Source organism: Prionailurus bengalensis, chromosome B4 (genome assembly GCF_016509475.1).
Source record: "Prionailurus bengalensis isolate Pbe53 chromosome B4, Fcat_Pben_1.1_paternal_pri, whole genome shotgun sequence".
NCBI classification, from domain to species: domain Eukaryota; kingdom Metazoa; phylum Chordata; class Mammalia; order Carnivora; family Felidae; genus Prionailurus; species Prionailurus bengalensis.
In genome coordinates, this window is record NC_057358.1 from 21,530,785 (window position 1) to 21,547,339 (window position 16,555).

At 48.5% G+C, this 16,555-nt stretch overlaps 1 protein-coding gene across 1 annotated transcript in view; it reads left to right on the forward strand.

Moving 5' to 3' along the window:
* The window catches only part of MSRB2 (methionine sulfoxide reductase B2), a 30,934-nt gene extending 14,914 nt beyond the window's left edge, over positions 1-16,020 (forward strand). The window contains exons 3-6 of the mRNA XM_043564233.1: positions 5,044-5,165; positions 8,920-8,996; positions 14,469-14,643; positions 15,239-16,020. Of these exons, the coding sequence (XP_043420168.1) occupies positions 5,044-5,165; positions 8,920-8,996; positions 14,469-14,643; positions 15,239-15,343 (479 nt within the window). The 3' untranslated portion in view covers positions 15,344-16,020. The remainder of the gene's footprint in view (positions 1-5,043; positions 5,166-8,919; positions 8,997-14,468; positions 14,644-15,238) is intronic.
* Positions 16,021-16,555: the final 535 nt, after the last annotated feature.

Consider the following 16,555-nt stretch of genomic DNA (forward strand, 5'->3'; position numbering starts at 1 on the left):
CAGACATTCCACCAACTGATCCACCCAGGCACCCCGAAAAACGTACTTATTTAGATAAAGGAGTAATTCTTCCGTCTGACAATATAACAAACAAATTTTTAACCTTTATTTGTTTTTGAGAGAAAGCGTGAGTGGGAGAGGGCAGAGAGAGAGAGGGAGACACAGAATTGGAGCAGGCTTCAGGCTCTGAGCTGTCAGCACAGAGCCTGACGTGGGGCTCGGGCTCAGCAACGGCGAGATCTTGACCTAAGCCGAAGTCGGACGCTTAACCGACAGGCGCCCCTTTTGTCTAACAATTTAAATATTAGTTTTAAAGTTTAAGCTAGGGGCGCCTGGGTGGCGCAGTCGGTTGAGCGTCCGACTTCAGCCAGGTCACGATCTCGCGGTCCGCGAGTTTGAGCCCCGCGTCGGGCTCTGGGCTGATGGCTCGGAGCCTGGAGCCTGTTTCCGATTCTGTGTCTCCCTCTCTCTGTGACCCTCCCCCGTTCATGCTCTGTCTCTCTCTGTCCCAAAAATAAATAAACGTTGAAAAAAAAAATTTTTTTTAAAAAATAAAGTTTAAGCTAAAAAAATATGAGAGGAGAAGGGGAGCGTCTGAAAAGAATTAGTCACTCTAATAGGTGTGGTAAAATACAGAGCTATAGGAGAGGGATCTGGGGGCCCATCCAGGACAGACCTGGGGTTCGAAGCTGAAGGGCGCGAGTCCCGCTGAACTTTCTCGCTTCTTGAATTCCCTCTTTCTGGTGTCAGCAATTGTACTGCATGTGGAAAGACCCTAAGGGCAATGCTTCCAGGAAACAGTAGTGGTTTTTTTCCCTCTAGCCCATTCCACTTCCTCCCCAAAAGGAGAAGGGAAGATCATAGCAACTTTCCAGACTATAAACCTTAGTACCAAAAGTCAGTTCTCGTCTTAGAATTCCACAGAAATAATAAAAGACCTTTGCCAAAGGCAAGAATGCAGGCGGCGTGACGCGGCAGGACAGACACTTGGAGGGTAAGGAGAGCGTTTTATCATGGTGCTTCTCCTGCTCCTTTCTATAACCAGTGTCAGTGATATAGCCAGGGTTCAGGTTTCCCCCATTTCCCCCAAAACCAGTTTAGATTCTGGGAGGGAGAATCAAATCCCGCTCTTGCTCTTGCTGTCCTTTTTTTCACTATTTGAGGTGGCCTTCGTGTGACCAGTCCCGGCCTAGGCCACACAGACACGTTGGCCCTGGACAGCTTTTGGATCTTGCCCTTGGTTGAAGGCTTACAAAATATACTTATACACATCCGTTGGTCTTTTCAACGGCCTTAAGTAGAATGTCTTCCGCTTCTCTTGTGGTTAAACACATAGTTCCAATTAAAGCCAGTTCTGATCCCACTTGGTCTTGAAACAACCAAAACACCTTTCCCTGCTAACCGCGCCTGAAGAGATTGCACAGTGTTTTCCCCTCGCTGGGCGGGTTAGGCTGGCATTGCTTTGTAAAACTCTTTTATTGTCACCTTGAATAGTTATCTAAAGCTTACACAGTCAATAAAATGTTCACGGTTTCATTGTTCTCCTATATTTCATCCACCTAAGGTCAAGGTCAAAAACAGCTCCACAGCTCTCCCCTCTTTCTCCTAAATCATCAACTTACGCTCTTCAGTGGACAATTCGCAACAGCATACTAGGATACTGTGATCTTTCTCCTCATAAAGAGTACTCTCGATCTTACCTTCCATTCCAGCTACCTGCAGAACTCCTGAGGGACCTGTCTGCACTGTCTCCCTTTCCTTCCTCCTCTTCTCTATCAGATCTATTCTACACACACACACACACACACACACACACACACACACACACTCTCCTCCGCCTAAACTGCCCTTTTTCAGGGCACCAGTGACGGCCACATTGCCAAACCTGATGGTTAATTATCAGTCATCTCTTTCCAGGATGGCACATTCTTGCGGTTTCCTTCCTGCCTCGCTGTCTGCTCGTCCCCATCTCCTCCACCTGTTTATCTTGGGGCGCCTCCAGGTCCCACCCTTGGGCCTCTCTGTTCTTCCCACACTCGCCGACTTGGGGGTCTTCCAGGCTCATGGCTTTAAATAACATCGTAATGCTGTGAGGAGTCCCAAATTTACATGGCCACCTTGGGCCTCTCCCCAGTTTCTGCATCCATAAATCCAGCTGCCTGCCTGACGTGTCCACTTGAATATTGAGCTGGCATTTTTATTAACAAGCCTTCAAACCTGCCCCTCCTGTAGGCTTCCCCGTCTTCCCCTGCTCGGACCTAGAGCCTTGGAGTGGTGCCCCTTTGACTGTGTCCTTTCTCTTGTACTTCAAATCTGCAAGTCCTCTGGCTCTGCCATCAGAATACAGCTGGCGAGGGACCTCTCTAAGTCTGTCTGCTGCCGCCACCCTGACCCAGGACTCCTCCCATCTCTCGGCCAGGTTGTTCAAGTGCCCTCTGTGCTGGGTGCCCTGCGGCGGGCGACCTTTGCCCTGCTTCAGTTTTTTTGGTACATCAGCCAGTAACCCTTTTAAGTATGTTAGATCATGTCATGCCCCTGCTCATCTTTCCATGACTTCCGCACTCAGAATAAAAGCCACCAACCTTAGGGTAGCCTTCAAGGCCCTTGGTGGTATGCCCGCTACCCCATTAGCTCTCTGCTCCCACTTCCGCATATCTTCCTGGTCGCTCCACCCATTCCCCTGGCCTTCCCGCTATTCATCAGACATGCCAGGCACACCCAGCCAGGTTTTTCTCTTGCCTACGTGCTCTTCTAGATATTCACATGGCATGTTTTCTGATTCCTGTGTGACAACACCGAACAGTTTGGGGCAGTGAGGAAGAAGAAGCGGTGCAAATAGGGGAGGGCGTTTTGTAATCGGGGACTTTTGTCATCTCTGCTGGAGATAATGGCGGCCTGAGCCAAGGTAGTGGCAGATGAGTGAGGATGAGCAGATCCTAGAGCTATTTAAGAAGGAGAAGCAACAGGGCTTGGTGCACGGAAAAGGAAAGAGTCACGGAGGACGGCCTGGCGTTCCGGTTTAAAGCGTGGGATCAGAGAGCTGGAGCACAGGAGAGGAGGAGCAGATTTGGGTCGGGCGGGGCAGGGGAGACACGCGAAGTCCTCTCGCGCATGGTGTTTGAAACGGGACAGCCTCGAGGTACCCGTCTGTGGTTGCATATGGATCTGGAACTCAGCAGAGAGGACGGAAGGAAGCTAGATGTGGGGGTCTCATCGTGTGGATGGTCCTTAAGCTACTCAGCGGACAAAATCACCCAAGGGCAGGCAGGTGTGGTGCGGTGACAGGGGCAAGCCTAGGACAGCCGGACTCGTTCCAGGGCTGGCTGACGAAGGATGCCGAAAGGGAGCCGTGGGAGAGACCAGAGCATCGGGTGCCACGGGAAAGCCCAGGGAAAGCAAAGGTGCTGCGGGAGAATGCCAAGTGTCAGAACTACGGGGAAATGAGAGAGAAGGATGAAGGGTTCCCAGGCTTCACGGAGAAGGTGTCAGCGGACCCCCTGAATTGGGAGGCAGTGCGGTGGGGGGTGCGGCGTCTTCAGTGCCTCGCGCCCAGAGGCCCGTGATGTCAGCCTGTCCCGCTGTCGGCGATGCTCCCTTTGCTTCTTTGGTTAAGGTGATGACGTGTACATTTTTCCGTTGTAGAGGCTCATTTTCTTCCTCGTAATTAACACCATCTTGAAAATGTGTAACTGTCCCATTCTTCCAACAGTCGTTCGCCCAGGGTTTTAGAATCCCCTGCCGATTCTTGCTTGAGTCTATCTTGAGTGACTATTTTAGTGATTATAAAAGAGTGATTTTTTTTTTTTAAATTGTATCATTCCCCCGTCCATTTATTGCATGGCATTCTGCATTGGTAACTCTGAAAGGCCACTGAGCAGTAGTAATCGTCACATAAATACATCTTGCTTTGCGCCCCAGGAAATGAGTCCTGGGGAAACCGTGTGCAGTTGAACTGTATTTTCATAGGAAAATTTCGGAGGTGTATTTCCAGAGTGAAAAAGAAGTCCCCATAGCTTTACAAAAAGTATTTAAGAAAGGGCAACTATTGACATATTTAACAGATTAAAAACTTTTTAATAAAATGTGAACAACCATAAGCAACAACAACACACGATACCAAAAATACCATATTATGCGGTATTATGAGCTAGCGATGAAGATACAGATCTTCACTATGTAGGACCTCTTTCTGGTAACAAAATGAATTTCAAATATGCTTTTCAGACATGTTCGATATTTGGCGGTAACACCGTAAGTGTCTAACCTTTTATCTTGGTTGCTGTGGTCAGTTACTAAGCCTCCGGGCCACCGTTTTCTCATGGGGAAGTTGAGGTGCACAGATCATAAAACCCTTTCGCATTCTTCGTGTTGGATGGTTGAAGCATCGGTTATATATGCCTTGGGCTTCCTCCTCCCCTTTGGCTAAAAAGAGTATTGTCCTAGTTAATTTGTTTACATTCACTGGAGTAAAAGTCGTAAGATTAAAGCATAAGGGTAGATTCTGGAAGGTCTCCGTTTCTTTGCAGGGGCACGCGCTGTAGGAGTCTCTTTTTTTTCCGCACTAGATTTTTTTTTTTTTAATAAAGACTTCTGCCGACAAACAAAAGCAGAGAGATTTTTATAAACCAGCGAAGGAGAGGAGTTGAATAACCCACTAGCTCCCGGTTCTTTTCTCTCCAGTCACTCAGCTCCTCCCAGCCGTGTCCTGGCAAGAAATACTCCTCTGGATGCGGTAATAGAAGAGCGATCAATGTGCACCCCCCGGGCACCCGAGGAGATCTTAGTCTGCACTATTTCATATTTCAGCTGCCTCTTTAGCTCCCGCGCCCCAGCGGGACGAGAAAACCGGCTGTCCGCTCGCTGCTCCTTTCTCGTGAAACTAATGAGTCAGTTGAAGCATTTTGTACCGGAGCTTTCTGGTCCCCGGGACGAAGGGCGTCGTGGGAGAGGGGAGGGACGGCCGTGTCCTGGGGGTGGCCGTGCACTTGAGGAGCAAGGCTCAGGGGAAACGTCCATTGGGCCCTTTTGTTCTGATTACAACAGGTTCCCATTTAACCCCCCAGGGTCCCTCACAGAGCGCGAGCCAGTCTCTCACCCGGAGCGAGTGGCAAAAGCAACTGACTCCAGAGCGGTTCTACGTCACGAGGCGAAAGGGAACCGACCCGGTAGGCCACACTGCCGACGGTTCGGTGACTGGATGGACCGGGGGTGCCTGGAGGGGGGGTTGGGGTACGTGTCGCTCATCCGCGCTGCCCGTCGCCCGGCCCTCCTCCGTGGTTCTCCCTCTCGGGCACCCGTGTCCACCTGCCTGTAGGGACCGGAAGCCTTCCCGGACCCCCCCCCCCTCCCCTCACCCTGTTCTGCCTCCTCAGTAACCTTCCCGTTGCTCTCCTCCTGGCCCCCCCTTCTCCACACGGCTGCCAGAGAGATCCGAAAACACAAGTCCGACCACAGCCCTCCGCCGCCCCTCCAGAGGCTTCCCACCGCTTCCAAGGTAAAGAGCAAAGTTTACAAATGGCTAATTAGGCCCCAGTGGCTCTGCCCCCAGCCTCCTGCCCCTGTCCTCCGTGGGGCTGTTTTTCCTATCTCTGCCCTTGGGCCACACTGCGCTTCCTTCCGCTCTCAAACACCCTGGGCTCCCTCTCCCTTCGGCCCTTGACCCTGTGTCCTGCTCTCCCCCACCCCCTGGCCCATCCTCCCTGCCCCTTCAGACCTACCTCTCAGCCCCCAGCCCCTGTGCTCAGGGAGGCCTTTCTCGGCCCCAGGCCGGCCTTGCTGTTGCCAGCACTTTTCCTTCAGAGCACTTGCCATTGGTGGTGTGGCCCTCGCACAAAACACAGCGCCTGGCCGTGGTCCGCCGTCAGAAAGTAAATTTTTGTGACTTCTGAGTGAGTGCGGGCTAAGAGGCAGAAACATTAAGCTGCATTCATCAAGCTCAGCTTTGACTCGTTTCCGGGGGCAGCCGTCCTCCGTCCTCCGTGGTTCCTCGTTACGGTACTGTTTTCCCAGCACAGCGCTTCTTAACCAGTAATCTGTCTCACACCCAAGCATAGCCGCTGGAATAAAGCCGTAGAACGCGGTTACTAGACCTTTTCATTGGGGAAGTGGACCCCACAGAGTGGACCACAGCGCTTTTGCGGAGCTGTGGAGTATTTCTGTCTTTCTTTTAGCAGGCCCCACCGAGTTTATGTGCACATGGCCGTGGAATCATGGCACACCCTCGGTTTCTCCGATGCTGACGTCCTTAGGCCGGCGGATCCCAATAGATTCTTGTGAAGTCCTGCTATTTTTTAAAACTTCCTGTGGGCGGGACTCGAATAATCCTTCCCTGGGAAAGAGACCGTGGTTATTAGTGCAGGTAGTACGGGGAGCCACGTGTGATTCTCTGTGTGCAGTTGAGCGTATCCCAGAATATTCTAAGCCAGCCCTTTCTCAGGGACACACACAGCCAGGCAGGGTTTGGTATATATACCGAGCCTGGAGATGAGCTGACAGATGTTGAGGAGAACAAATCTGTGGGATTCTCAAACAGATGGTGCAGTATGCTCTGTGCATTTGGCCATTTTACAAAATGAGCATCATCCAGTATTTTCAGTAATGTTACAAATCCCTTTCAGCTGACCCACGTCCACACGTAACTTCTTGGAATAATGCAGAACTAGCTGTAAGCCTTGCTAACGAGAGAGAAGTAACACGTCTAAGCTTTCTATCTGGTCACCCACACTTAAAAATTCGGTTGCGCGTGTTCGTATTGGGCCGCAGGGGTACGTTAGCACTCGGGTAGACACAGCAGATGAGTTTACAGCCTGGTTGCACCATAAAACTCCGACAGAAGGCAGTCGAAGGCAGGTTTTATGCAGGTCACCCGCTGTCTGCCCCGCAGAACTGCTCTCCACATGCTTCGCTCCGCTCTGAGCTCTGGGAAGAAGAACACGCTCCCCTTCCCTCCGGCTACTGACCGAGTGTGGCAGTGGATGATGCCGGCGAGGTCAGAGGACACAACCGAGAAATCAGGATCCGGGGTCCTCTCGGCGGCCGTGCTCCTGCAGGCCGCCCTCACCTACGGCCGCAGCCTCACGGGTGCTGGGAGCTGCCCCATCCTTGGCCCCACAGGCCTAGTAGGGTAGTGTGTTCTCAAAGCCACGGGCCCGGGGCTGCTTCACCCTCCCTGTTGGTTTCCGCTGGCCCTGTCCCCACCTTTGTAAATCGTTCTATATGAAGTTATGTGCAAATTGCCCTTTTGAGCGGGCCATCTGTTCCCAACAGGTATGTTGTATGGAAAGAGGTCCCGTTGGTCCAGACAGACTGCCTTCAGGGCCACCATAGCAGAATACCACAGACTTGGGGGCTTAGACAACAGACATTTATTTCTCACAGTTCTGGAGGCTGGGAAATCCCATATGAAGGGGCTGGCCAGTTCAGTTCCCGGTCTTTTCCTCCCCATCTCTATAACGGCACCCAGACCAGCCCTGGGTACGTACTAGGTTTTCAAGTAAATACTAGAATGCACAATTGAGTTAAAAGCTGAGTTCGGCCCTAAATAGATGATAAGACTCATATAAAATCGAGGTGTAAGGGGAAGGAGGCATCAGGAAATCGGTCTAGGAGGCCTGGATAGATGTCACTTCATAAAATGTGTCCGCTGAAGCTTCCTAGGCTTTCTAGCTCAGCCCCAGGACTGGTGGCCCCCTGGCATGTGTGTCTCGTCAGCCCAGGCGGGAGGGATGTGGAGCTTGGTTGCAGATGCCACGGGTGGGAGCAGGCACCCAGGGGGACAGGCCGTAAAAAGACCAGCTTACTACTGTGCAGAACTACTGTTCTGCAGCCCAGCTTAGAGTCTTTGAAGAGGGAAAACGTCCAAGTGTGCCCAGATGGTAGGCTCAGCGGGTTATTTTGAAATTGTCTGTGATGCGGCTCGCTGAAAATGGGCTGTTAATATTACCACGGGGAATCTGAATGTTTGACCTGTGATTTTGTCGAGACGGGAAATCTAGGAAGGGCAGAAGAGTCCAGCCTGCCCCCCGAGTCCGTTCTGCAACGTGGCGACCCGTTCAGAGGAGCGCTGGCTTCTCTTTCGTCCCGTGCAGTTGGGGGAGCGCTTGCTGCCCGGCCCTGCTGGTGGATGGTCCGTAGTTGGCTGGGGTGAGAGGGTTGGTTTTGTTTTTGTTTTCTTTCCTTTTAATTTACTTTCACAAAAGGAATTGGGCAAAAAGCTCTTTGCTTCTTTTTCCAACAGCGAGATCCAATTTGCAAAATGACATTTTGAAAAATATATGTCAAGACTCGGCTGACTCATCGCCTCAAGTCTCCTTGTGTTTTTCTTGGGAAACCTCTGGAAACCCACAAACTCTTTAGGCCACAATTAATGAAGTCATTTCATCTAGGTAGTAACTTTGGCATGGGATAATCTAACTCATTATTTAAACGTTTTGTAAGTATGCAACGCCCTAAATGCCGCGCAAAGCGTATTAGAGGCACAACCACGAGCTGACAGAGCTATGCTATGTATGTATTTATATTCTGTCTTTAATTGGAGATTTCAAAGTGTTTTAGACAGTGGACTGGATTCCTATTGTATGAACTGTTTTGAGACGAAGACTGAAATGTTACACCATGCAGAGGACTGTTCTCTCACTTTCTCACGGACTTTGATGTTCTTGGATGAAAGGTGCTATATAAATACAAAGCACGATTAATGTCATAATTTGAATATTTGGCACAATAAAGGCTGGGTTGTGATAAGCCTGCAGGCTGCTTCGTCGGGCACGTTGTAATTTTCTCTCCGGTGATGTTTGCCCTTCGTCAAATTAGTACAAAAATTCCTTTATTTGGGGACTGAATCTTGGATTTAAATCCGCCACATCATCTCCTGCTGGTGTTAGGAGAACCCTACACATGATGTATCTCATTTGCTTTCAGCCTTTCAGTGGGATCTACCTGAATAGCAAGGAATCAGGAATGTATCACTGCGTGTGCTGGGACGACCCACTCTTCAGGTAAGGTCAAGGTGGAGAGGTACTGAAGGAGAACGGACCTCCAGATTTCATGCAGCTCTGTCTCATTTGAAGTCTTGGCTAAATATATACCCCTGTTGTTTTTAATTGCCCTCCTCATTTGGCATGGTTGCTATAAGGAGAGCTGTTTCTATAAAATACTTGCCTGTCTGGATTATTTCTAGCATGTAGAGCAGTTAACGAGATCTCTTAGCCTGTATTCTTTCTCTCTGTATCCCGGAGAACTAGACAACAAATAAAACTTCGTGGGCACCTTAAGGTAACACTATTAGAATATTTTCCTGGGAAAGTATTTAAAGAAACCTAAACCATAATAGTATTTGCCTGGCCATGTGATTAAAACTATATCTCTCCCAGGGAAAATGGGTTTATAATTTAATTTGGGAAATGTAGAATTTTATGAGGATAGATTCCCCACAGTGCTTGACAGTAGTGAATACATACCCTGTTCTGTACCAGCTAAAAGTAAATTTAATTGTCCCTTGATTTCAAAGCCTCTTTTAAGTCAATCAGGATCTGAAATCTCTCAACAAAGGCTTTTTTGTTTAGCCATGCAGGAAACAGTCTAAAAACAGTAGATTCGATGAAGAAGAAAGGAAAACATCTTTGAAGTCCTGTTTTCAGAACTTCAAAGATATTTTCCTTTCTTCTGCATCAACCCTAAATTGGTTTAGAATAAAATATAAATCACGCCAGCTCTGTGAATCTTCCATTAAGCCGGGCTTCATTATGTCCTTTGGGCTTTGAGCAGACCGGGCTTTCTTGGGCTGCTGGCTGCTAATGTGGGCCGGATTTGGAAAGCCAGACCCCGCCGGCAAGGATGAGGAACAATTAGGATCGATTTCCCTTCATGCTTGCGGAAGGGCAAGTCTTTGCCCGGATTCACTCACTACGACAAGTGGCTGGTGAGGGGACGTCTAAGAGAGCAGTCGGCCCGGGATGGCCTGGGGAGGACTAAGAGAAGCAGGCTATTTTAACACAGGAAGATGTGGGACGCGTATTTCTGAGCCATTAGTTATTCCTTGACCTTTGGTTCCGTTAAGGAGAAGCAGGACCTTGAGATGGCCAGCCTGCTTTTAGTCAAAAATAAAGGTGGACAGTAACCAGACGGATGCTCTGTTTCTACCTTTGGGCTGTGAAGACAGGATGCGAAGTTGTCCCCGTAGGGGCATTCTCCCACTTTGCGTTCATTTCCTTACTTCACTGGTGTTCCAGTTTCTGCGCCAGTAAAATTAAGACCTTTTCCTCCCCGGGGCCCACCATCCCCTCACCGCAGCAGCCAGTCTGGAATCACAGAACGTTGAAGCCGGGATGGACCTGAGACTAGAGCAGTAGGGTAGACTGTCCAGGAGCAGTTTCTGCCTCCATGGAAATGCTCCAGATCTGCTCTATCCAATATGGTAGCCACTAATCGCATATGGCTCTTGAACGCTCAGTGTCGTTGAAGATGAATTTTTAATTTTATTTAACTCTAATTCATTTAAAACTAAAAGCCCACATGTGGCCAGTGGCTACCGTATCGGCACAATGCGTGTCCAGATTAAGGAAGTCGAGTGACCAACCCCAGGTCACTGAGATAGTGAAGCGGCCAAGACTAACAGGAGAACCAGCCAGTTCTCGAGAAGCCCGTTTACCAAAGGCCAGTTTACGAAGCTGCCGATTCACCAACCTTACTTACTTCTTTTTTAATCATTTAGTTTTAGTTGAAAGGTTTCTATTTTTTTTCCCCCCTTAGGGACTTTTGAGTTGGTTTCTGTTCCATTTTCCTGCTGCTGCTGAATAATTGAAACTGGAAGAAATACGAATATGTTTAAAAGGATCTTTTATGCTCCAGAATATACTTTTCTTAAAGATGTGTTTGTTCATAGGAGAGGTAGGATACTGAAGTGGCTACGGGTCTGCTCCCCTGCTCTGTGACCTTGGGCATGTCTCTGAACCAGTCTGTGGCTTGATTTCCTCACCTGTAACGTGCTAGCACGATAGTTGGACTTCATAAGGTTGTTGAGAGGATTAACTGAGTCGTGAGGTAATGCACGCAGAAGCACCAGCGTAGTTCCCGGCGTGTGCCCAGCAAGCACTCAGTACCTGTTGGCAATGACTGTCCTCAGAGACGGATCCTTCTTAGGGCTGCGTATGGAGATAAATCTTTGAGAATGAGGAATTCTTGTGAATATAGTCCCATTAATGAGAATCTATCCGTGAAGCTTATATTCCTGAGCATGCTTCCCATTCAAGAGCTTGGTCTTAGGAAAATATTCTTGTTTTGCCTCTCTTTCTCTAGTCTCCAGCCTTCATAATAGCAAGCGGGGGTGGAGGAAAAAAGTAAACATTCCTCCAAATGCTTGTGTAGGGTCACAATGAGGGGGAAAGTTGGTCAGCCAAGAAAGAGTCAAGTGGGTGTGGGACCGCTGCCTCCTGGCAGAATTGGCTTCACACAGAACCAGTATGGTGCCTGTTCCGGGAGACATGCCTCCTGTCCAAATCAGAGGCCTTTAATCCAAGGTTTCCAGGTCCAGAACACTCTTAGGATGTTATCACCCCTCTGGGGGCTCCAGACTGTTGCTTCATTTGCCACCACTTCCCTGCTTCCTCTGTTCCCCTTCTTTCTCCTTCCCCCCCCCCATGTACCCATTCTGGAAGTGTTTATTAAAATCTACTGTGGGATCACATGTTGGGTGCTCCTACATCCTTCTCAGAATAGAAAGAAACTGAAAGCCTAATATTACTTTCCTTCTTACATAACATCAGGATGTCCTGCATGTTACAAGTAACTAAGTAACATTCGTTAAAAACCTTTTTTGTGTTCCGGTTCCTCCAAATGAGTGGAAATTCTTCTAAGATTTTAGAGTTGTCAGTTATCACCAGGTGCCTCGGCTGTAGTTTGGGGGGCTGTGGAATTTCCGGAAATGAAGAAAAACCAAAGCACATAAACACGTAACAAGCACACAAACACACAGCAAAAAAAAACAAAAACAACAACAAAAAAATACCTCTAAGAGTATATGAAAAGAGATGATCCAGAGTGGTTTCAGTTTCCCAAGGTAGACTCTTATAATCTGGTAGTCATTTAAATATGTTTATTTTAATTTCTTTTTTTTTATTTAAAAAATTTTAATGTATATTTACTATTTGTTTATTTGACAGTCTGGCGTGCCTGCATGAGCAGGGGAGGGGCAGAGAGGGAGACGGAGAATCCACAGTGGGCCCTAGCACTCTCAGCGCAAAGCTCAAAGTGGGGCTCGAACCCATGAGCCATGAGCTCATGACCTGAGCTAAAGTCAGATGCTCAACCGACTGCGCCATCCAGGAGCTCCCATATATTGGAATTTCTAATTGACCTTAATATTTAGGTTCCCATTCTGAAATTCTATATGATGGACCTCTCATTATTACCTGATAAAATCTGCAGATTCCGTTAATTGCATCAAGAAAGATTTATTGTTTCCCATAAACATTTTAAATGACTTTTTATTAGTCTTTAGATTAATTCATTAAAAAATGTATTACATTCATAATTCTCCATCAAAATGCCTTTAATGATCACTGGTTTACGTGTAATGTTAAGGGTGGAAAGGCTGTGACTAAAACATACTCAAAATGTTTTTCCCTGGGCCGGGGTGGCTCGGATGCATAGTTTTGAGCCCTTTGGAAAGGGTTGCAAAAAAAAAAAAAGTGGACCTATGGCTGCTCAGATTTCATGGATATCTGTTATTAATAATAGTAATGATTTTTAAAAATAATGGCTACCGAATCATGTACCATTTATGTACCAACACTATGCTAAATACACTGTACCTATAGGAAAACTATTTCAGGTAATCTTGTCAGCAACCTTGTGAGGCAATAATGCCTTTACTGTTCTATCCATTAGGGCACTGAGGCTTTAAAAGACTAAATAACTTGCCAAGGTCACAGATATAGCAGAGCCTGGCTCCACGCCCACACCTTTCAGAAGTCAGGGCCCTTACTCCTCAGAGTTCTCAAAGGCTGGTCTGAGGATCCTGGGAGTTTCTGGGACCGTTCAGGGGCCCTACAAGGCCCTCCCTCTCTTTCGTTACTGCATATCCATGAGGCCACATCCTCTTCTGTACCTCAGTCAAAATAGCAGTGAAGCAGATCGAATCCAGAAGCACATACGAAGAGTCAATGGTCTTTTTCCTTTTTCTAAGCTAGATGTTAAAGAGATGCGCGGAATTGTGAAACAGTGCATCTCTTCTCACTAAGTGTTTGTTTCATTTTGGAAAATATAATCCGCCGTCAGAAAAGTAGGTTACTTATGGGACCAGGTAATGAATTCGTTAGTTTTAAAAATAACTTCGTGGATGATTATTTACAACTTGTCAGTTACAATTTCTAATTTGTTAAACATCGGTATCCGTAATTCCCGTAAACAAAAGCTCTCCGAGCTCCTCAGTGATTTAATAGAGAGCAGCCCTGAGATGGGAGTGTTTGAGGATGACCGCCTCAAACCTGACTCTTCCTGCTGCGGCGCGTGCTCTCCCCCGAGCTTCCTTCTGCGTTCACAGGCCAGGGAGTTGGTTATTTGCCATTTTTCCTTCTCTTTACTCCGGTTTTTTGGTTTTTGGCTCTTGGTTTGTCTGTTCGTTTGTTTGTTTTGCAGAGTTTATAGTGCATTTCTTCTCCCTCTTCCTTAGAGAGCCCCTCCCCTGCCATTGCAGATTTTCCACTCGGGTTCCCTAGTGCCCTTTGAGGGAGCTCACCGGGGGTCCCTGGCGCGTGGGTTTGCGTGTTTCCCTCTCACTCCTCTGGGCGGCCCCTCTGGGCCTCTCCCACCTCGGCGCCATTCGTTCCCATGGGACGTGTCCAGGAGGGTCACGGCGCCGCAGCGACTGTTCACAGCGAACCTTCACGAGCACTTACTCCTCCCCGCCCCCGCAGAGTATCTCCTTCAATCCTCAAAACGTCTCCATGACGTAGGTGTTATTCTCCCCATGCTACAGATGGGGCCCGGAGAGGTGACATAGCCTGCCCAGTGTCACACAGCTGCGAAATGGCAGAGGCAGTCAGGCTTCTGTGTCCGGGTCACCGGAAGGTCCTGCTGCTGAAAATGCGTTTCATCAGGTCTCCGCCTGCTGGGCCCAGACTGTGACGCCCTCCACGGACCACTGCTGTTTCGTTTCCGTTTCCCCCTTTTCCACGTTTAGACCACTTGGATTGGACCTGTGCTTCCTAATGGGCATCACAGTTCGCAAAGCCTCTAGTGTTTTTCGGTCCCTGTCGGACATCGGGAGGGGAGCCGGCAGCATCCCAGGAACAAGAGATCCTTTCAGGGGGACGGGACAACGTGTTCAATAGCGACAGTGCAGCGGGCAGGGTTCCTGCGGAACTGATTGTTCACCTAACTGGCCTGGAGGTCTGGCAGAGGAGGGAGGGGATCAGAAAAATGAGTTGGGGCATCCAATGCTCTTCGTGTGTTCATAACAATCTCAGCAGCTGCCGCGTGGCCAATGTCTTCCCCGGTTCCGAGAAAAAGTACTGCTCCGGCCCCGGACGGCCTTCGTTTTCTGAGGCTCACGGGACGTCTGGCTCCGATGAAAGGGACGCGGGGATCCTGAGAGGCGTGGACACCTCGTTAGGATTAACTCGCACCAAGGTTGTCTGCAAGCAGGTGGGGTTTTTTTTGTTTTGTCTCTTTGGTTTTCCCCGATGTTGCAAAGAGCGTAGCTGGTCTTATGACGTGGGAGTATTTTCGTACTTTTCTACACTTGCTACTTCAGATCCTTCTCCCATCATTCTGGGCACTGCAGGGAAGAAAAAGAACCTTCCTGAGCCACTCTCTGACCTAGCCGTTCCTGGTTGTGGCCTTCCAGAGATGGGGCAGAGGGAGGGAGAGAGAGAGAGAGACAGAGACAGAGTGAGCAGAGGAGGGGCAGAGAGAGAGGGGGAGAGAGAGAGAATCCCCAGCAGGCTCCGTGCTGCCAGCGCAGAGCCCAACACGGGATTCGAACTCACAGGCCGTGAGATCATGACCTGAGCCAAAGTCAAGAATCGGACCCTTAACTGCCTGAGCCACCCAGGCGCCCCTGTCTTCTTTCATTTCTTAATCAAATTCTGATGTGATGGGCTTCCCTCCCCCCATACAAATGTCAGACACCAGAGTGGGGTGGCCATGTGGGGTGCGGCCACGTGGGGCTCACCTGTCTAGTTTCACGTCAAGAACTTTGTCTCGGTGGGGAAATGACGGCGGCCTCTCTCCCGTGCAGTGCGGAGCCCGTCTTGGCCGCGTGCTTCCTGATGGACGGGGGCCTAGTGGGCAGAGGTTTTGCATCAACAGTGTGGCACTGAAGTTCAAACCAAGGAAATACTGACTGTCTCCAGGGGCCCCCTCCCCTCGCCACTGCCTCATTTACACCCTCGGTTGTCACCGCTCATATGAATGACGTGTTCTGTTGGCTACCAAGCTAGGCCAAATGTGCTGCTGGCACCAGGCAAGTCACAACCTCTGGGATGTATTTCCCTGGACTCAGCCCAACCCTGACTCCAGCTTGGACTGGAATTTCACGCGGTGACAGAAGGGCAGCCATTTCCATCGAATTGACTTCTGTAGGCTTTGCCTGGGACCAGAGGGTGTGACTCTTGGGGGACATTAAGAAGCTGATGGACCACGAGCCAAAAAACTCCTACAAAACTACCCTGACCTTACCACTGCAGTGAAGCACTTCGTGGACCTATACAGGTGAGGGGTCAAGGGAAAAGAGGAAGGGGACGCGGGATTAGAGTAATCAACAACAATCCCAGCGCCGAAAGAAATGCCAAGGACCGGGGTTGTGGGACGGCAGAGTTTGGGAGGCACACGCAGGGATCGATGGGATGCATGGTTCTTTTTCATAGCTTTAGAATGTCTTGACCATTCTGGTTTCATGCTTTCTACCCACAACTAAATGCCAGTGGGAGCTTGTTAGGTTTCAGTGATTAATGAGTAAAAGTGGCTGCAAAGTTAAGCTTTAACACGTTCAAATAAAATACTTACTAAAATTGGGGTTTACTCTGTGTCTAAGCCTATGAATTTGCTCTTTTGTGAAAACTCTAAATCAGATACCAAAAGAAAAAAGAAATAGATTACGTTGGAGTAGGCATCTGGTTATACAACCTTAATAGAACTCAACTGTTTCTCAAATTGAGAGTCTTGAATACTTTGCTATTGAAAGCGTTTAAATTATTTGAGATTTTATAGGCAGAAAGAAAAACCTAATGATTCCATTTTTCTCTTTATTAGTTTGTAGTGCATCATGTAGCTTTTCTTTTGGTGGTTACCATGGAAATCACAACATGCATCCTTAACTTGTCACAGCCATATAACAATTATTTTTGCTACTTTTCCAAGAATGCTCTCCTTAGATCGCTTTAACCTCATTAACACCCTTCCATATTTTGTGTTACTGTTGCTATGAATTTAGTTTTACACACATTTTAAGCCCCACAGGTCATTAATTTATATGCCAATATTTATTTATATTTACCTACATATTTCCTCCTTATTTCTTCCTGAAATATCACATTTCCCTGTGGGATTGTTTTCT